This window comes from Heteronotia binoei, chromosome 15 (assembly GCF_032191835.1).
Source record: "Heteronotia binoei isolate CCM8104 ecotype False Entrance Well chromosome 15, APGP_CSIRO_Hbin_v1, whole genome shotgun sequence".
Classification (NCBI taxonomy): Eukaryota; Metazoa; Chordata; class Lepidosauria; order Squamata; family Gekkonidae; genus Heteronotia; species Heteronotia binoei.
This window is the reverse complement of record NC_083237.1, coordinates 10,513,486-10,535,620: the sequence shown is the minus strand read 5'-3', so window position 1 is coordinate 10,535,620 and position 22,135 is coordinate 10,513,486. Positions and strand designations below refer to the sequence as shown.

The 22,135-nt window shown below is 41.4% G+C and overlaps 2 protein-coding genes across 2 annotated transcripts; both read right to left on the bottom strand.

Annotated features, from left to right (window-relative positions):
* Positions 1-6,138: 6,138 nt before the first annotated feature.
* Positions 6,139-7,107, bottom strand: LOC132582979 (olfactory receptor 6X1-like). Its single transcript, XM_060254644.1, has one exon. The coding sequence runs from the start codon at positions 7,105-7,107 to the stop codon at positions 6,139-6,141; it is 969 nt and encodes a 322-aa protein (XP_060110627.1).
* Positions 7,108-17,315: 10,208 nt separating this feature from the next.
* On the bottom strand, positions 17,316-18,281 carry LOC132582978 (olfactory receptor 6X1-like). The gene has a single exon (XM_060254643.1). The coding sequence runs from the start codon at positions 18,279-18,281 to the stop codon at positions 17,316-17,318; it is 966 nt and encodes a 321-aa protein (XP_060110626.1).
* Between the last annotated feature and the right edge of the window lie 3,854 nt (positions 18,282-22,135).

The following is a 22,135-nucleotide window of genomic DNA, read 5'->3' as shown; positions in this document are numbered from 1 at the left end:
CTTAACTATAAATGGATGACGCTACTTCAGGTATCAGGAGGTGTAGGAGAACTTCCAAATGGTCTGTCATACAATAAATTATCCAGCCTACTGCCATAACCTGCACATTCAGAATATAGTTTCTCGAAATGAAATAAGTAAAACGATAAAATAGACAAGGATGGAAAAAATAATGAACAATATGTTCAATTTGCACAAGTGACAAACAAAATCATACATGGAATTTGGGGCTGAAATAAATTAAGAATCCCTGTTTTGCACAGTTTTGATAGTAGTATTGCCCAGTTGGTGTTTCCTGAGAACCTATGGAAGAGAATTCCATTGCACCTTTTTACCTGGATAAAAAGAATAAAAAACAATGGATAAATAAAATCCAGGGAGCTATTGAGAGGACTAGAAGCACCTATACCCATGGATGTGTGTATGTGTGAAAGGATGAGAAGCACATGTATCCAAGTATATTAAAAATGTCAATAAAACAGTAAAAACAAACCCTAAAAGCAGGCAACTACAGACTAATTTATTCAAAAACTTGTCACAACTTCTTCCAATAAAAATAATAATAAATGGATGTATTGGATTGCTGTACGTATAGTCCACTTCTCTTACTGAGACTCAAAGTGGACTTCCCTGCTCAATGAGATCCAGCTGTTAATCTGCCTCAGCTGCCTCATGGCTTTGCCTAGACCAACCGGGCACCGGAACCAGCGACTCTGTCTTCTTTCGAAAGGAAGGTGCCCTCGCTGACACCTTTGCAGCAAGTACTGTCGTTAGAGTGGCTAAGCTGCCATCAGAAATTTTAACCGATCTGCTCAGATGAGCCGGTTGTCGTTTTTATGAATTGCTGTTCATTGTCTCACCTCATGCTGTGAGCTGCCCTGAGGGCGGTATACAAATTGAATTAATTAAATAAATACGGTTACCTCTGTCGGGCTGTCTGTAGCAGTGGGAAAGAGCAGGGGTCCAGTAGCACCATGACCCCTAACAAAATTCATGGCAGGTTAAGAGGTTGTTGTTTTGTTTTTGAGTCGCTGCTCACTTCAGAAGGGACTCACAAAAGCTTCTACTCTGCCACAATTTTTGTTAATCTTTAAGGTGCTACTGGACTCCTGCTCTTTTCTTCTACAGTATAAACTGGCAACAGTCCGAATAAAAGAACATATAATAAGCACTACGTTTGGTTTATATCAATATGACACTATCAATATCATGCATAATATTTTATGATTCCCCCCCCCCAAAAAAAAAGATTTCTGGAAATCTGACTACTAGTACAGGCTCATTCAGTGTGTTCCCGTTAATATAATGGATAAAAAAATAGCGTGAAAGCAGTAAAAATGCAATGGAATGACAACAGGATAATACATGCAGCAGTCTGATAGGATGTCCTATAACATTCTATAATCCAATCATAATGAATTTTGACCGGTTTGTGGTACACAAAACAAGTCAGTCGTGCATCTACCATTGCAAACTTACATGAATTTTTAAAACAGTTTGTGGAGGTACCTGATGGTTCAAGGGCAAAGCAAAAAGAGAGGTTTGAAGGGATTCCGGGACCCTTTAAACCCCTGCTTTCTGCTGCTCAGCTATTTTGGGCTATCACTAGAAAGCCCAAAACCAGGCAGAAGCTATTTTAAGTGTGCACAAGGAACCACCTCCCCCCCCCCCCAGCTGCATAAAGCAGCCTACTTCCCATTTTCAGGCTTTCTTTTGCAGTCCCACTAAACTTTAAAGAGCTTGGACAAGAAAGCCTGAAACAGCTTAGATGTTTTTGTGACTTTCTTCAAATCCTCTTTAAAGGGACTGTGATAATTAATTTCCTACTCTCCAATTACTTTTTCTAAGCTATAGAGATAGTTTTTAATATAGGATGATATTAATGCAAAAATACATATCAGTTAACTAGAAGTTCCTCACCTTTTCTAAGGAAAATGGAGGGATGCAATGGAACAACGAGTTCTCTTCTAATTGATGGAACATATTACAATTGGTGCACAGTTATGCACAATGGGTTCTACTGCTGCACTAACGACAAGATGAGTTGTATCCTATCTCCTGCTCATAAGCCCAGTTACTTGGACACTGTTTCTGTTGAGTTAAGAGGTGTGCGTCAGTTTCTGGTATATTTTTAGAATAAAAAAGAATGACTACCAAGCAACTACAATCATGATGCATAGCATCTTACAAAATTCAATGTGGAGTATTTCATTGTCTTCTTATGTTGCACTTATGATGCTATGCTTAGATACGTTATAAAAAAGTAATCTGTACTTTTGTCTCACCGACCGCAGATAGACCAAGACAGTGTCTTGGCATAGCCACCCTGAGATCCCTTGGTGGTTTCCCATCCAACTACTAAGCAGAGACAATGCTGCTTAGCTCCCAAGACCTGATGAGTCTGCACTAGCCTGGGTTATCCACATCAGGGCAATAGGACAATAGATAAGGGCAATGAATGGTATACACTAACCTTATTGCTTTCCAATGTACCTGACATATTGTTTTGAAGCCACTTCTGATAAAATGGAGCAATTATGCCTTCCTTTTTGATGGTACATCCTAATATCAACCATTATTTCCCAGAGGGATGTCTCTTGAGAAAAACTCTCCTAGACTTCTTAAGAGCATTAATTAAGCCACAAAAAATATTTTGTTTTGTTTTGCTTTATAGTTAAGAACATAAGAACATAAGAACATAAGAGAAGCCATGTTGGATCAGGCCAACGGCCCATCAAGTCCAACACTCTGTGTCACACAGTGGCAAAAAATGTTATATACACACATACACTGTGGCTAATAGCCACTGATGGACCTGTGCTCCATATTTTTATCTAAACCCCTCTTGAAGGTGGCTATACTTGTGGCCGCCACCACCTCCTGTGGCAGTGAATTCCACATGTTAATCACCCTTTGGGTGAAGAAGTGCTTCCTTTTATCCGTCTTAACCTGTCTGCTCAGCAATTTCATCGAATGCCCACGAGTTCTTGTATTGTGAGAAAGGGAGAAAAGTACTTCTTTCTCTACTTTCTCCATTCCATGCATTATCTTGTAAACCTCTATCATGTCACCCCGCAGTCGACGTTTCTCCAAGCTAAAGAGTCCCAAGCGTTTCAACCTTTCTTCATAGGGAAAGTGCTCCAGCCCTTTAATCATTCTAGTTGCCCTTCTCTGCACCTTCTCTAAAGCTATAATATCCTTTTTGACGTGCGGCGACCAGAACTGCACACAGTACTCCAAATGAGACCGCACCATCGATTTATACAGGGGCATTATGATACTGGCTGATTTGTTTTCAATTCCCTTCCTAATAATTCCCAGCATGGCATTGGCCTTTTTTATTGCAAACGCACACTGTCTTGACACTTTCAGTGAGTTATCTATCATGACCCCAAGATCTCTCTCTTGATCAGTCTCTGCCAGTTCACACCCCATCAACTTGTATTTGTAGCTGGGATTCTTAGCCCCAATGTGCATTACTTTGCACTTGGCCACATTGAACCGCATCTGCCACGTTGACGCCCACTCACCCAGCCTCAACAGATCCCTTTGGAGTTCCTCACAATCCTCTCTGGTTCTCACCACCCTGAACAATTTAGTGTCATCCGCAAACTTGGCCACTTCACTGCTCACTCCGAACTCTAAATCATTTATGAACAAGTTAAAAAGCATGGGACCCAGTACCGAGCCCTGCGGCACCCCACTGCTTACCGTCCTCCACTGCGAAGACTGCCCATTTATACTCACTCTCTGCTTCCTATTACTCAGCCAGTTTTTGATCCACAAGAGGACCTGTCCTTTTACTCCATGATTCTCAAGCTTTCTAAGGAGCCTTTGATGAGGAACTTTATCAAAAGCTTTCTGGAAGTCAAGGTAAACAACATCTATCGGGTCTCCTTTGTCCACATGTTTGTTCATTCTTCCATGTTCATTTCTCCCTCTATTTGACACGCATGGATATTTTTATTTATTTATTTATTTATTTATTTATTTATTTATTAATACATGCAGTCACTCGTGTGGCTTTTTAACTCCTTACTGAGCAAACATAAGGAACAGCCTGAAATATTGCCCCTGAAGAAGTTCTGTCAGAACTGTACTCAGTCAGGTTATCTCTTGCACGGATTTAGGATGCCTTGTTGTGCCATATGCGATGAAGAACACATCGACACCATTTTTGGCAGTCAAAACAAGCAAAGGGTTGTGGCAACAGGTGTAATTTGCACCGTGCACAGGCTGCACCCAAACAGAAACGATGCACTTGCAGCTCACTACAGTGCAAATAACATCTGCCTCTGCAGGTTTTTGGCTGCTGAAAACGACACAAGGGCAAGTCAAGAGCCCCTTTTTCCACAACGATGTCCTGATCATAACGGACCCCATCTTTATCGTCTACACACTACTTGCCACAAGATCTCGCAACTGCAATATGCTTGGAAGCCCCAATGAACACTGTTAGGGAATTTAGGCATATAGGAACCTTCCTAGCAATCTCATCTCACCTGGTTCATCAAAGGCGGTGATGGGGAGTGGGGTTGAAATTGGCAGGAACCCCATAATTTGAGAGAGAGAGAGAGAGAGAACCTGTCCCAAAGAATCTACGATTTATTAAAAGAAAACCACATTGCACAAGTTTTCAAGCAAGAAGAAATGTCAGTATGCGTCTTACAGAAGGGAAAAGAAAAACAGTACTTAGAAACAAATAGTGCATTTATAATTATTATCTATTTGGAAATGCATTCTGGCCTCTCCGGCAAGACCCAACCATGAAGCTGGCAGAGGGTTCTTAGCATCTCAAACACTGGTGTTGAATTCAGATTAGCTGTCAATCAAGAAACTGGATGGTCAGGTACTTCCCTTTTCTGACAGAAGGCTCAGACCAGTCATTGCATCACTAGGTTAAAAACACCCTCCCTGTCAAGGCAAGAGGCTAGATCAGGGGGAGGGAACGTTGACTCTCCAGATGTTTTTTGTCCTACAACTCCCATCAGCCCCAGCCAGCATGGCCAATGGCTGGGGCGGATGGGAGTTGTAGGCAAAAACATCTGGAGAGTCAACGTTCCCTACCCCTGGGCTAGATGGACATCTGACAGCAATGCAGATCCTGTGAATCTAGGGAGGGGTGCTTGTGAATTTCCTGCATTGTGCAGGGGTTGGACTAGATGACCCTGGAGGTCCCTTCCAACTCTATTATTCTATGATTCTAAAAGATTGGAGCCAAAGTTCCTCATATCTAGATGTTCCTCATATCTAGATGAGAGTGGAACTCAAAAATGTAAACAGTTCTTTTTGAACAGAGTGCAAAGGTCCTGTACAACTCAAGGCCTTGGTTCAATCTACTTGAAACTTGAGGTTTTCCAGTAGACAGACAATACCCACACTGCAGCAATTGTAGTACCCTATGAAACATCCCCCATACAGAATAATGGCAGAATAATAGGAAAGGACAGGGAGGGTTCTGAAAGGAAACCACTTTTGCTTGGTGGAAAGAGACCACAACAAGGAAGAATGAAAAATTGAGATTTTTCAGTTAAAAGGCATTTTGTTTTATTGCTAGTCCCTGTAAGAGTAGGAAAACAAAATGAATGCAGAAAGGTTTTTAAAATATCATATCTGGCCCGAGCTCTTCTGCTAGGCTGATGTTTGACCATGCTTATGGGAATCATTAAGAATACAGCTGCACACCAACTTTGGTGGTTCTGTAAATTTAAACCTCTTTGTTCAATCTACTTGACATGAAGGGGGAAGGGGGTAAGATAACAGGAAGGATTGTATTCTGTGTAAATGTGGTCATTATCTTTGTAAACAATTGTCCCAGACCCTTATATATATTCCCCATTGAAAATAATGGCCTCAAACTCCAGAACCTCCTAAACAACACAGATTTGAATCCAGAATCATACTGTCCTACCTGAGAATAAGCAATTATGGTAACCTTGCCCCCCATGCCTTGATCTGAAATTATAAATCCCCTCCCCTTAGAACACAACCATGGTGTCTAGTTAAACTCGAAGAGTAAACACATCTTTTAGAGGTTCCTTGGTGAAAGGTGGGAATCACCTTTCCCTTTGCCATGAGGAAAGATGGAAGTAACATTTCCTGGCAACTTCCTGTTTGGAGTTTCTGGTCTATCAAAAGCTACTTACTAGCCTTCCTTCCTAAGAATATTTTCTTTTTGAGGGGACCTCCTGTTTTATGGACAGCTCTCCAGAAGGCTTGCTTTACTTCTACATTCCTTATTGTATAAATGAAAGGGTTCAGCATGGGGGCAAGGACCGTGTTCAAGAATGCTACTGCCTTGCTGAAGTGAAAGGAAGAGTGGACATTGGGCCGAATATACATAAAAGCAATGGCTCCATACAAAATGGAAACCACCGTCAAATGAGAAGTGCAAGTGGAAAATGCTTTCTTCTGCCCACTCGCTGACGGGATACGTAATATGGTAGAGATGATGTACACATAGGACACCACAATGAGGAAAAGAGTGATGATCACAATGGAGATGGCCGACAGCAACCCCAGGAATTCAAGCAAACGAGTGTCAGCACAGGACAAACTTAACACTGGCCCAATGTCACAGAAATAATGGTCTAGAACAGTTTTTTCACAGAAGGGCAGAGTCCATACCAAGACAGCTTGGAAGAAAATATGTACAAATCCTCCCAGCCAGCACCCCATAGCCAACTGGATGCAGACATTTTTGGTCATGATGACTGCATAGCGAAGTGGTTTACAAATGGCAATGTAGCGGTCAAAGGCCATTATTGTCAGGAGAAGGAGTTCAATGGCACCAAAGGAGAAGATGAAAAATATCTGAGCCATGCAGCAACGGTAACAAATGGTGGTCCTTGTATTGATGAATGTCTCCAATAATTTAGGGATTACGATGCTGGTGTAACAGATCTCTAGAAAGGCCAAGTTGCACAAGAAGCCATACATGGGTGTTTGGAGTTTCTGGTCAATCATAACTATAGCGAGGATGAATCCATTTCCCAGCATACTTAGGCTGTACATCACCAGAACCAATGAGAAACAAAGGATGCGTATGTTGTAAAGCAATGGAAAGCCCAAAAGGACAAATTCAGTAACTGCTGAGATATTCATCATAACTATAAATAGATGAGGCCACTTCAGGTATCAGGAGGTGTTGGGAGAACTTCCAAGAGGTCTGTCATACAACAAAAATTGAAGGAATGAAATGAAATGAATAATAATGAGAAAAAAACAGACAAGGATGGAAAAATAATGAACAATACGTTCAATTTGCACAAGTGACAAACAAAATCATACTAGGTATTTGGTGCTCAAATAAATTAAGAATTCCTGTTTTGCAGTCTTGATAGTAGTATGGCCCAAGTCGTGTTTCCTGAGTACCTATGGAAGAGAATCCCATTGCATCTGTTTACCTGGATAAAAAGACTAAAAGACATCTGTTTCTTATTAGAAATTAGATCAGATAATCTGGATCTCTAAAATCCAAGGAGCTATTGAGAGGACAAGAAGCACCTGTACCCAAGTGTGTGTGTGCGCGTATAAAATCTCAATAAAACAGTAAAGTAACCCAAAAAGAAACAACTACATACTAATTTATTCAAAAACTTCACACAAATTCTTGCAATAATAATAATAATAATAATGGATGTATTCAGGGGTGGTTTGTAGGGGGAAAAAGGTTCAGGAGATCAGTAGCATATCTCATTTGCATATGTCCCAGGATCTATGTGAAGTGGGGAGAGAACTCCCCACTGCATGCAGACCCTGGTTGGAGGTTCAGGAGCTATACTCCTGTGAGCTCCAGCTGAATTCAAGCCCTGGGTGTATTGGCTTGCTGTACGTATAGTCCACTTTTCTTACTGAGACTCAAAGTGGACTTCCCTGCTTAATGCGATCCAGCTGTTAATCTGCCTCAGCTTGCCTCATGGCTTTGCCTAGACCAACTGGGCACCGGAACCAGCGACTCTGTCTTCTTTTGAAAGGAATGCACCCTCGCTGACACTGTTGCAGCAAATACCGTACTTAGAATGGTTAAGCTGCCATCTGTCTAGATGAACTGGTTGTCGTTTTTATGAATTATTGTTTATTGTGTCACCTCATGCTGTGAACCACCCTGAGCTCAGGAAACAAATCAAATTAATTAAATAAGTATGGTTACCTGCGTTAATCTGTCTGTAGCAGTGGAAAGGAGAAGGAGTTCAGTAGCATCATGAGTCCTAACAAAATTTGTGGCAGGGTATGAGATTTTGTGAGTTACTGCTCGCTTCAGAAGGAACTCACAGAAGCTCCTACCCTGCCATAATTTTTTTTCATCTTTAAGGTGCTACTGGACTCTTGGGCAGATTTCACGCTAGGCGTTTTCTAGACTGGGAGCCTGTTTTTCCCTGGCACTTCTGTCTGATTTTGCACAAGCTGCCGCAGGGCTGTGAATTGCTTTGCCTCTTTCCCATGGCAAAGCAAGATCCTCTGAAAACCAATTTCTGTTTGCCACAGGAAAGAGGAAAGGCAAATCACAGTCCTACGGCAGCTTGTGCAAAATCAGACAAAAGCGTCCGGGGGGGAGGGCTCCGAGACTGAAACAAGCTGAGTGTGAAATCGGTCTTGCTCTTTTCTGCTGCTACAGTATAAATTGATAACAGTCCAACTGGAGAGACTTCTAATAAGCACTGTGATGGCTGACAATATCAATATGACACTATCAATATCATGCCTAATATGCTATGATCATACCTCCCCTCCCCCAATTTTTGGAAATCTGAGTACCAATACAGGATAATTCAATGTATCCTTGTTGATATGATGAATAAAAATGGTATTAAAGCAGTTAAAATACAATGAAAAGACAACCGGATAATGCATGCAGCAGTCTGATAGTATGTCCTATAAAGTTCTATAGTCCAGTCATAATTAATTTTGCCTGATTTGTGGTTCACAATACAAATTTTTCATGCATCTACCATGGCAAACTTCCATGAATTTTTAAAGCAGTTTATGGAGGTTCATGGTGGTTCATGGACAGAGCAAAAAGCAGGGCTTTAAAGGGACTCCAGGGCCCCTTAAACTCGTGCTTTCTGCTGCTCAGCTGTTTGGGCTTTCATAAGAAAGCCCCAAAACAGGGAGAAGCTACTTTAAGTGTGAACAAGATCCACTCTACCCCCCAAAAAACCCAACAACAGCTGAGCTGCAGAGAGCAGCTTGTCCCCATTTTTGGGATTTCTAGTGCAGTCCCTTTAAACTTTAAATGCCTGGACAAGAAAGGGTGAAACAGCTGAGTTAGATTTTTTTGTGGTTTTCTTCAAATCCCACTTAAAGGGACTATGATAATTTTCATACTCACCAATTACTTTTTCTAAGCTACAGAGAGAGCTTTTAATATAGGATGATAACCAATATTCATAAATGCAAACATAGATATCAGTTAACTAGAAATTCCTCACCTTTCAAAGTAATACCAAAGGCTGCAATTCAATAACAAGTTCCCTTCAAATTCATGGGACATATTACGATTGGTACACAATGAGGCACTATCTCACAATGGGTTCTTCTGCTGCACTGACAACAAGACAAGCTGTACCCTATCTCCTGCTCATAAGCCTAGTTACTTGGACACTCTTTCTGTTGAATTAAAGGGAGTGTGTCAGTCTCCAGCATATTTTTAGAATAAAAAGAATGACTACCAAGCAACCATGAACATGATGCATAGCATCTTACAAAATCCAATGTAAATTAGTTCATTGTCTTCCCATGTTGCACTGATGATGCTATATATAAATACATTGTAAAAAAAAAAAATCTGTACTTTCATCTCACCTACCTGAGATAGACCAAGGAAAGGTTTTCAAGGCAGACACAAACAAGTGGTTTGTCATTGGTTGTCTTGGCATAGCAACCCTGAGATCCCTTGGTGGTTTTCCGTCCAACTACTAAGTATGGACAATGCTGCTGCTTAGCTCCCAAGATCTGATGAGTCTGATCTAGCCTGGGCTATCCATCTCAAGTCAAAAGGCCAATAGATAAGGGCAATGCATGGTACACACCAACTTAATGGTACTTTCATCTCACCTACCTGAGATAGACCAAGGGAGGGTTTTCAAGGCAGACACAAACAGGTGGTTTACCATGGCTTGTCTTGGCATAGCCACCCTGAGATCCTTTGGCGGTTTCCCATCCAACTACTAACCAGGGACAATGTAGTTTAGCTCCCAAGATCTGATGAGTCTGGGCTAGCCTGGACTATCCACATCAGGGCAATAGATAAAGGCAATGCATCATACACACCAACTTTATTGCTTTCCTGTGTACTTGACATATTGTTTTGAAGCCACTTTTGATAAAGTGGAGCAATTATGTCTTTCTTTTTGATGGCACATCCTAGTATCTGCCATCATTTCCCAGAGGAATGTCTCTTGAGAAAAGTTCTCCTAGACTTATTCAGAACATTAATTAAGCCTCAAGAAAAAAAAAATGTAGTTAATTCCTCCAAGTGCTTGAACCCTCTGTTGAACACCTTGGTCTATATTATTGAAGTATACATGCAGTCATCAGTGTGATATTTTAATTTCTTTCTGAGCAAACAAAGAAACATTCTAAAATATTGTCTCTAAAGAAATTCTTCTGTCAGAACACACTGGGATATCTGCCGTATTCTCTCAGACCATCTTTTACATGGATTTAGGATGCCTTGTTGGGCCATAAACAATGACGCACCATCTACACCACTTTTGGCAGTCAAAATGAACCATGGGTTATGGCAACAGGCATTGTTTTCATCATGCACTCAAACTGCAAAAAATGCAGTAGCTGCTTTCTACAGTGCAGATAACACCTATCCCTAGAGCCCCTTGAGTTACTTTCGCTGCTGAAAATGGAATAAGGGAGAGTCAAGACCCCTTCCCCCCACATTGATGTCTTGATCATAATGGACCTCATCTGTACCTTTTACACACAACTTGCCACGGGAACCTGCCACTGCAATATGGTGGCAAGTCTCAAGAAAGTCTCAGAAAGTGCCTTATAATGAATCAGATCTTTGTCTTCTCAGACTGACAGCAGTAGTTCAGGGTCCTGGGCATAGGTCTTTTTCATCACCTGCTACCTCACTTCCTGCCATCTCCTTTTAAGTGGAGATTCCAGTAACTGAACCTGGGATTCTCTGAAAGCCAAACAGATGCTCTGCCATTGAGCCACAGCACCTCCCCGTGGAAAACTCATTGAGAAAGAGTATAGTTTGATCTTCAAAAAAAAATTGACCACATTATGATATAGCAGAGAGGCTATCAGGTCATATCAAGTGGACAAAGTATCTTCTGACTAGGGCCAACTTCTCAATGAGCTACAACACTTTTCATGAAGATAGGAAGGCCTCGACACAAAGAAACAAACAAAACATCCTTTGCTCCTGGTAGACTCAGTATTAAATCCTAGATGCATTCAGTAGGGAATAAGCCCCAGTGAGTTCAATAGAACTTCCTTCTGAATTTTTTTTTAAAGGATTATACTGTAGATATCTGGAAAGGAATTTCCTGTCAATCACTTAAAAGATATCAGTAACAGTGCTCAATCATCTTTCTTCTAAAAGACACCAAAACACATGAAGTTAACAAACAATTTATTTGCAACCCCTTACCCTGCAAATAAAGAGGCAAGACTCCAATGTAAGTTAACATAAAGTTTATTTTAAAAATTTCTATGTTTAACTGTAACATCATCTCTTTCTTTCATGTCAGTGTGGGTTCCTTTAGCAACAGAAAACTGAGTAGAATGGGAATGAAAGATATGAACAACCTTGACAACAGGTTATTGTGATCAACCAACAGAGCCCAGCAAGAAGGTTGGTCAGTTGCTGATGTCTGGTAGAGGTGTGCATAATGAAATTGCTGAGCTGAAGGTATACATGAAAGTAGCTAGTGTGGGTTTGTACAGTGATTTTTCAGTACAGTAATACAAATCTAGGCTTGTTGGTATAACAAAAAAGAAGCCTCTCTGGGGGAAATTTTTTTTTGTATACTTGCCAATCATGCAGCATGAAAGCTTGTTTTTTGTTGATTCCACTGACTTCCTTGGCAATGGCATTTCTCCCTTCCAATGAGATCCTTGATAGGCGGAGCACACAGTGTTTCCAGCCAATCACTTTTGGGACAAGGTGCAGAGAACTCCTGCTCTCCTTTTAATTAGTTTGTTGTTTATTTTGCAGATACTGTAGGGCCCTTTTAATTAGTTTGTTGTTTATTTTGCAGATACTGTAGCTGGGAAAATAGTGAGTTAAAGGCAATATGTCCAGAGTGTGGTAAAATTTAACACCATGGTTCAGTTTACTTGGGGTTCTTCAGTGGACAGACGACACCCACACTGCAGGAATTTTTCCCCCGGAGGGAGTAATTGCAGAATGACAGGAAGGGATGGAGACAGTTCTGAAAGGAAGCCACTTTTATTTGGTGAAAAAAAAACAGAGAGGCTAAGACAAGGAAGGATGGAAAATACATTATTTTCACTTAATGTGTTTTTTTTTTCATTGTTAGTCACTGTAAGAATAGGAAACAAAAATGAATGCAGATTGTTTTTATCTGCCAGAGCTCCCATGCTAGGCTAACATTTGGCTCCCCATTATGGGATTCAAAAAAGATATGGCTATACAGAAAGTCACCTATTTTGGTGGTTCTGTAAAAATATATTTCTTTGTTCAATCAGCTTAAATTGAAAGGGGTCTTTAGATAACAGGAAAAATTGTGTTCTGTGCAAATTTGGTACCATTGTCTTCATAAGAAGCTGACCAAGACCCTTGTATATATTTCTCCAAATTCCACAATCCCCTAAATCTTGCAGATTTGAATCCAAAACCATGATGACCTACCCAGGAATAAGAAATCATGACCCCCCCCTCACCAAGCCATGCTGGAAATTATTAGGAAGGAATTGAAAACAAATCAGCCAGTATCATAATGCCCCTGTATAAATTGATGGTGTGGTCTCATTTGAAATACTGTGTACAATTCTGGTCACCGCACATTAGAAAGGATATTACAGCACTGGAAAAAGTCCAGAAAAGGGCAATTAGAATGATTAAAGGTTCGGAACACTTTCCCTATAAAGAAAGGTTAAAATGCTTGGGGCTCTTTAGCTTGGAGACTGCAGGGTGACATGATAGAGGCTTACAAGATTATGCATGAGATGGAGAAAGTAGAGAAAGAAGTACTTTTGTTCCTTTCTCACAATACAAGAAATTGTGGGCATTCAATGAAATTGCTGAACAGTCGGGTTAGAAGGGATAAAAGGAAGTACTTCTTCACCCAAAGGGTGATTAACATGTGGAATTCACTGCCACAGGAGGTGGTGGTGGCTACAAGCATAGCCAGCTTCAAGAGGGGTTTGGATAAAAATATGGAACAGAGGTCCATCAGTGGCTATTAGCCACAGCATATTATTGGAACTGTCTGGGGCAGTGATGCTCTGTATTCTTGGTGCTTGGGGGGGGGGGGGAAGTGGAAGGTCTTCTAGCCCTACTTGTGAACCTCCTTTTTTTTCTGGCCACTGTGTGACACAGAGTATTGGACTGGATGGGCCATTGGCCGGATCCAACATGGCTTCTCTTATGTTTTTATGTAAGCCTTTATCTGAAATTCTACCCTTTTTCTTTGAGAGGCAGATAAATCATTATGGTTTTCAATTCAAATTTGTTGAAGACTACTGTATTTCTCAAAAGTTTATGCTATAATAAAATGTGTTAGTCTTAAAGGTGTCACTGGACCAGCGTTCCCTCTAAGCTGAGTTAGTGTGAGCTAGCTCACAGTTTTTTAGCCTCCAGCACATACTTTTTTGTCTTGGCTAAGGAAAAATGGCCCCAGAGCACAATAATGTATGCAGTAGCTCGCAACTTTAATACCAGTAGCTCACAACTTCAATACCAATAGCTCACAAATTAGAATTTTTGCTCACAAGACTCTGCAGCTTAGAGGGAACATTACACTGGACTCTTTACAATTTCTCATTGCTCTCAGGAAATGTGTAAACAACATTTCCTTGCAGTTTCCTTGCCATCTATTCAGAAGCTACTTATCAGTAATCCTTTCAAAGAATAATTTCTCATTGAGCGAAATCCTTTCAAAGATGTTTTATGGGCAGCTCTCCAGAAGGCTTGCTTTACTTCTACATTCCTTATTGTATAAATGAAAGGGTTCAGCATGGGGGCAAGGACTGAGGTTAAAACTCCTACTGCCTTACTGAAGTGAAAGGAAGAGTGGACATTTGGCCGAATATACATGAAAGCAATGGCTCCATACCAAATGCCTTATGCAATGATGCACACGTCTGCACTATTTTTGGCCCAAGGGTTGTGGCAACGGGCATCATTTGCACTGTAGAGAGGCTGCACACAGACTGAAAGCATGCACTTGCAGCTCACTACAGTGCAAATAACATCTGCCCCTGCAGCCCCTTGGGTTGCTTCAGCTGCTGAAAATGGAATAAGGGAGAGTCAAGAGCACCTCCCCCCACATTGATGTCCGGATCGTAATGGACCCCGTCTGTACCTTTTGCACACAACTTGCCTCATGGAACTTGCAACTGCAATATGGTGGTAAGCAACAATGAACACACAAAGGTGCCTTATACTGAATCAGATCTTTGATCCATCACAACTGATATTGTTTTTTCAGACTGGGCAGAATCTTGGGCAGAGGTCTTTGACAGAGGTCTTTTTTTATCACCTATAGCCTCACTTACTACCAGCTTCTTTTGACTGGAGAATCCAATGAGTGAATCTGGGACTCTGCCACTGAGCTATAGCACCTTCCCAGGGAGAACTCATGGGGAACGAGTATAGTTTGATCCACTGAAAACAATTGACCTCATTATGATATAGCAGAGAGGCTATTAGGTCATATCAAGTGGATGAAGTGCCTTCTGACTAGGGCCTACTTTTCAATGAGCTCCATCACTTTTCAATGAGCTCCATCACTTTTCATGAAGAAAGGAGGCCCTCAACACAAAGATACAAACAAAACATCCTTTGCTCCTGGTAGACTGAGGATTAAATCTTAAATACATTTAGTAGAGAATAAGCCACAATGAGTTCAAAGGGACTTACTTTTTGCTTTTTAGAGCGCCAGTTTGGTGTAGCGGTTGAGTGCGTAGACTCTTATCTGGGAGAAGTGGGTTTCATTCCCCACTCCTCCACTTGCAGCTGCTGGAATGGCCTTGGGTTAACCATAGCTCTCGTAGGAGTTGTCCTTGAAAAGGCAGCTGCTGGGAGAGCCCTCTCAGCCTCACCTACCTCACAGGGTGTCTGTTGTGGGGAGAGAAGATAAAGGAGATTGTGAGCCACTCTGAGTCTCTGATTCAGAGAGAAGGGCAGGGTATAAATCTGCCATTCTTTATTCTTCTCTTTAAAGAATTGTACATTTGGAAAGGAATTTTCTGTCAACCACTTAAAAGATATCAGTAACAGTGCTCAATTCCCTTTCTTCTAAAGGACACCAAAACATGTGAAGTTAACAAATAATTTGTTTACAGCCACTTACCCCCCAAATAAAGATGCAAGACTCCAAAATGAGTTAAAATAAAGTTTATTTAAACATTTCTAAGTTGAACCGCAACATCATCTCTTTCCTTCATATTAGTGCGGGTTCCTTTGGCAACAGAAAACTGACTGGAACAGGAAGGAAAGATATAAAAAACCTTGCAATCTTGTTATTGTGATTGCCAACCCACCCTTCAAATGAAACACCACACAAGTTATGGGTTAAACGGGGACTTTATTTACACAAAAGCTGATCTGCACCATTACATGCATCATAAAGCACAGGTTGCCTTGAGCTTGCAAAGCAAGCTTTCTGACAGGGCAAATCCACCCCAGCTCAGGGCCAGGTCTGGAAACTTCTGGACCCTACCCGTCACCAGTGCGTAGAGGGGATGGGCACACATACCCCCGGTCCACAACTGCAAAGCCTTAGGGCCAGTCGTATGCTCCCCCAATCCCAACGTTGCCCCCAATCAAGTCACCCGGACTGCCAAGCCTCTAGGCAGCCCAGTTGAGGACCCCCCTCCATAGCTGACATCTCAGGGTGCTTGCCAGTTCCAAATCCTTTTAATCTGTGCTTTTCCCGCCTTCCCAGTCAGGGCCTAACCAGTGACACCAGGCCTATTTATGCCTCACCCTCTTTGACCATGTGGAGCAGGTGAAAAAAGGTCCCCTCTATGGCCAATCAGAGTGAGGCCCAAAAAATTCCTGCTCAGTCCCATAACTGGCGACTAGCTAATCTCATATGGTCTTACCAAGAGGGTGGGCTGGTGGGAAGCTTGCTTCGGGAAAGACTGATCTGGTAATGGCATTTACCACCCTACAAGGCCAGTCAATCACCTCCCGGATTGGCTAGATCTCCCGTGCCGTATCTGAATAGGCTCATCCTACCCCTCATGGTTTCATTTGAGGAAATGGTGTGTGGTCAATCTCTGTGGCTGCTCCATGGCACCCACCGGTTTTGAGCCACTGGAGCCCAGCAAGAGGGCTGGCCAATTGCTGGTGTCTGTAAGAGTGTGCAGCAATGTTGTCCCTATGGGGGGAGTTCTGAAAGGAAGCCACGTTCACAGATACAAAAATCAAGGACAACAGTTTCCTGACCCCCAAACACCGGAATCCGCTCAACCTACCATACTTGAATCCAAAAACCATAATGTTCTACATAATAAGTAATCATAAGAACACAGGAGAAGCCATGTTGAATCAGCCAATGGCCCATCCAGTCCAACACTCTGTGTCACGCAGTGGCCAAAAAACCCAGGTGCCATCAAGAGGTCCATCAGTGGAGCCAGTAGGACACTAGAAGCCCTCCCACTGTGCCCCCCAAGCACCAAGAATACAGAGCATCACTTGCCCCAGACAGAGAGTCCCCACAATACACTGTGGCTAAGAGCCACTGATGGACCTCTGCTCCAGATGTTTATCCATTCCCCTCTGAAAGCTGTCTAGAGGGTAATTGATCAAGGCAGAGGCGAGGCTGCCAACTTCAGGTGGGCCTGGGGGGGGGTTCCTGCTTGTGGGTCACACCCCCCAGGTGACTGTAGCATGGTCATGGGGGGCTTCTTCTTATTCCTGCAGGGCCCAGAGGAGGGGCACCGCTGGGCACCTCCAGCATCCTGGTAACTCTGTCCCCACAAGCCTTGATCCGAAAATGATTACTTTTTTTTCTTGGCACACACCCATAGTGTCTAGCTAATCTCAAAGAGTGAAGGGAACATTTAAGGTTCTTTGGTGAAACGTGGGAATCACCTTTCTCTTTGCCCTTTGAAAATTTGCCCTTGAAATTTCCTGGCCACATATTCAATAGCTACTTAGTCATCCTTTCTAAGAACATTTTCTCTTTGAGGGACCTGCTTGTTTTATGGACAGTTCTCCAGAAGGCTTGCTTTACTTCTACATTCCTTATTGTATAAATGAAAGGGTTCAGCATGGGGGCAAGGGCCATGTTCAAGAATGCTATCACCTTATTGAAGTGGAAGGAAGAGTGCACATTTGGCCGAATATACATGAAAGCAATGGCTCCATACAAAATGGAAACCACCGTCAAATGAGATGTGCAAGTGGAAAATGCTTTCTTCCGCCCACTCGCTGATGGGATACGTAATATGGTAGAGATGATGTAAACATAGGACACCACAATGAGGGAAAGAGTGATGACTACAATGGAGATGGCTGACAGCATACACATGAATTCAAGCAAATGAGTGTCAGCACAGGACAAACTTAACATTGGCCCAATGTCACAGATATAATGGTCTAGAACATTTTTTCCACAGAAGGGCAGAGTCCATACCAAGACAGCTTGGAAGAAATTATATAGAAATCCTACCAGCCAGCACCCCGTGGCCAAGCGGATGCAGACATTTTTGGTCATGATGACTGTGTAGCGAAGTGGTTTACATATGGCAATGTAGCGGTCAAAGGCCATTATTGTCAGGAGAAGGAGTTGAACGGCGCCAAAGGAGAAGATGAAAAAAATCTGAGCCATGCAGCAACGGTAACAAATGGTGGTCCTCGTATTGATAAATGTCTCCAATAATTTAGGGAATACGACGCTGGTGTAACAGATCTCTAGAAAGGCCAGGTTGCACAAGAAGCCATACATGGGTGTTTGGAGTTTTTGGTCAATCATAACAATAGTGAGGATGAATCCATTTCCTAGGATGCTTAGGCTGTACATCATCAGAACCAACAAGAAACCAAGGATTCGTGTGTTGGAAAGCAAAGGGAAACCCAAAAGGACAAATTCAGTAACTGCTGAGATATTCATCATGTCTATAAATATACGAGGCCACCTCAGCTATCAGAGTGTGTGGGACAACTTCCAAGCGAACCGTCATCCAAAAAGTTTTTCAGTCAAATAGTGGGTGGGATTTCCATAGGGGATTTCAGGATTTTTTTTTCCTTCAATACAGGAACCCTTTAAAAAAAAAAGTTCTTCCATGTAATTTTCACCAGTCTTTAATCTGCAAGTGGGGGGGATGAAATCACTTGTTGCATATGATAATATACAAAGTAATTGTATAATCATCATCATCAATTGATAATGTTTAATGGGAAAAAACCTAGAACATGGAAAGAGTAAATCATTATATGACATAGAAAATACAGTTTAAAAATGGAATAAGGATGGGTTATTTCAAACATTAATTCAACAAATCATGTAAACCAAGTGGAATTTTTTTGAAACAATTTAGCTGTGATTAATAGTTTAAGAGGGCAAGGGAGAAAGAAGGAGATGGGGGGGGGAGATTTCTTGAGTCCTCCTTGTGGTATCCTGGACAGATAAGGAAAAAGGCAGGGTAGATTTTTTTAATACTTCAGAACATTAAAAAATTAATAAATACCCAAACAGACTAATGAAAGTTAGATTCAGTGACAAAAAAACTATAATTAATCTAGAAATATTGACAACTAGTGTGGTACACAGATTATAGTGTCAGATTAGGATCTGGGAGACTCAGGTTTAATATTCCCACTCTGCCATGGAAGCTTGCTGGATGATTTTGGGCCCATCACACACTTGTTTCTGAATCTACATACACTAATACATACACTAAGACTAGTGGTGGAAGGTGCCATCAAACTGCAATTAATTCATGCTCACCCATAGGATTTTCAAGTCAAAAGAGAAACTGAGGCGCTTTACCATTTCCAGCCCCTGTATGGTGGCTGTGGACTTCCTTAGTGGTGTCTCATAAGTACTAACCAGGACTGACCTTGCTTGGCTTCCAAAGTCTTGACAAAATCAGACTCATTTGGGCCATCTAGGTTGGGCAATATTTGACTAAGAATCAGCAAATGCTCTCTATTCTATTCAACTTCATTTATATTTTTGGCAGAAGTTTCAGTTTGTATAGTGGACATGTTGATGGTGCACCTAGAGAGAGAGAGAGAGATGATAGATGACAATGATGATGAGATAGATAGATAGATAGATAGATAGATAGATAGATAGATAGATAGATAGATAGATAGATAGATAGATAGATAGATAGATAGATAGATATGTGGGTGGGTGTGTTCTATATTGTAAATTGCCTTAAGATGCAGAGTTAGCATATAGTTTCTCTAAACAAAATAAAATAAATTTTAAGGAGACTGCACAAGAAAGCCCGAAACAGCTGAACTCAGCTTTTTTTTTTTTTTTTTGCAGCTTTCTGAAAACCCTGTTTCAATGGACTGTAGTAATTAATTTCATACTCACAAATTACTTATTCTAACCAATATCCATAAATGCAAAATAGATATCAAGTTAGCTAGAAGTTCCTCATCTTTCAAAAGAATATAGAGGGATGCAGTGAAATAACAGGAGATTTTCTTGTTGATGGAACGTATTATAAATGGTACGCAATGAGACACTATCTTACAATGGACATCTATTGCTGCAACGAAAAGAAGTTGTCATCCTTTTCTCTCTTGTTCGTAAGTTCAGTTACTCGAATACCGTTTCTGTTAAGTGCAGTAAGTCTCCGGAATATTTTTAGAATAAAAAAGAATGTCTGCCAAGCAACCATACCGGGGGGCAAGCATTTGATGAGGATGCATAGCATCTTACAAAATCCTATGCAAATTAGTTCATTGTCCAAAAAAGAAGTGAATTAGTTCATTGTCCTCTTACGTTGCACTTATGATGTTATACATAGACACATCATTTTAAAAAAAAAATCTGTACTTTCATCTCACCTACCTGAGATAGACCAAGGGAGGGTTTTTAAGGCAGACACAAACAAGTGGTTTGCCATTGCTTTTCTTGGCATAGCTACCCTGATACTCCTTGGTGGCTCCCCATCCAAGTATCAATCAGAGACAAACCTGCTTAGCTCCCAAGATCTGATGAGACCAGTCTAGCCTGGGCCATCTACATCAAAGCAATAGGCCAATAGATAAGGGCAATTATGGTAGGCACCAACCTTCTTGCTTTTCTATATACTTGGCGTATTGTTTTGAAGGCATTGCTGATGAAGAGGAGCTATTATGCCTCCCTTTTTGATGGTACACCCAAGCATCTGCCATTATTTCCCTGAGGAATGTCTCTTGAGAAAAGCTCTCGTAGACATGTTGAAGATTAAGACTTGAAAAGATTTTTTTAAAAAAGTTCAGTTCTCCAAGTGCCTTAACTCTGTGTAGTTTGGATCAGAACCATGTTTCTTTGTTTATTCGTAACAAAAATTATGCATTAATATCCAAAGACTAGAAGATCAGAGAGTGTATTCCAGTGAATGAGACTTTATTCTTCCATCTCTCAAAGAGCAGAAGATCAAGAGAACAGTTCTTATGTTCACCGAAAATGATGGTGATTGAATTGATCTAGAGATTCCTTTCCTTGGGGATAATTTTCCTCGTACCTGTCATTTTTCTCCCTCACATACGAAATACCGGTGCTGAAATATGAAAAGTTTCACTGTATTCTCATGTAGTGACACTTTATGTGGATATATGCTTTATGTGAATTGATGCAAGATAGTCTGCTGTTTGCTCTGGCTCACTTAATACAGCAATAGAGATAGTTTCAGGTATATCACAATGTTGGTCCACCATGGAAGAGTAAGATTTGAGTCCAGTAGCACCTTTAAAACTGACTAGATTTCTTTCTTTTATTTTTAAAGCAAAATATACAATGACAATGACATACTAGACTCTACTATACCTAACAATAGTTGGTCCAGACAAGTCAGTTTAGGCTGCAAACACACACCCTAAATAATGCACCTTCAATCCACTTCCAATGCACTTTCCAAGTGTATTTTGCCTGTTCGCACAATGAAATCCAGTTGGAAAGTGCATTGAAAGTGCAATCACACACACACCAAATAATGCACTTTCAGTCCACTTCCACAGTGTATTTTGCCCGTTCGCACAATGAAATCCAATTGGAAAGTGCATTGAAAGTGGATGGAAAGTGCATTGCAGCCTTAGCGTTCCAGGTGAAATCGAATTCACCGTGGATGACACCATGGTGACAGGATTCACCGTTCATCCATCTGCTATGGAGGGCAGACAACTTAACATACAAACAAAAGTCTTCTGCTTTATCCGCAAATGCCCTTCTTGTTGGGATTATCTTTTGCATGCCTTAGCAAAGGTTAATCTAGCAGCAGATTTAGTATCTGTGTCTGTTGGCCAGAGGGGCAAAGGGCTATCTTCAATGCCTGTCATCAAAATGTATATATTGGTTTATCTGCTCTCACAGATAGTGTTTATTCTTCTGATCCTTTTCTCTTATGAACCTCCATATGCTTTGTTCACCAGATGTTCTTGGAGAAAACGAGCCATAGTAGGATCCAGTTCTAATTAGGGTTTACAGCTTCCAGGTAACGGAGGGGAATCCCCTGATTTTGGGAGCGTCTCCTCACCACTGACCAGCTGGCCAGCAGAAAAACCCTCCCCTAAACAGGGACATTGCTGCATGACATCCTCAATACAATGACATCAGCCCAAATGATGTTATTGCGTTGGAGATGTTGCACAGGGGATGATCTGGTTTTGGGGTGAACTCTATGGTTTAAGCCCAATTTAACCACAAAGTTTGCAAAAAGAAAAATCCCAGAATCCCCTGTGCAATGTCTTCAATGTCCCCATTTTAATTATATCCAGAACCAATATGGTGCCCAGTGAAACTGGCCC

Bases quoted from the DNA above. Each gene is read 5' to 3' on its own strand.
- LOC132582979 (XM_060254644.1), bottom strand. From the start codon at position 7,107: ATGATGAATATCTCAGCAGTTACTGAATTTGTCCTTTTGGGCTTTCCA.
- LOC132582978 (XM_060254643.1), bottom strand. From the start codon at position 18,281: ATGATGAATATCTCAGCAGTTACTGAATTTGTCCTTTTGGGTTTCCCT.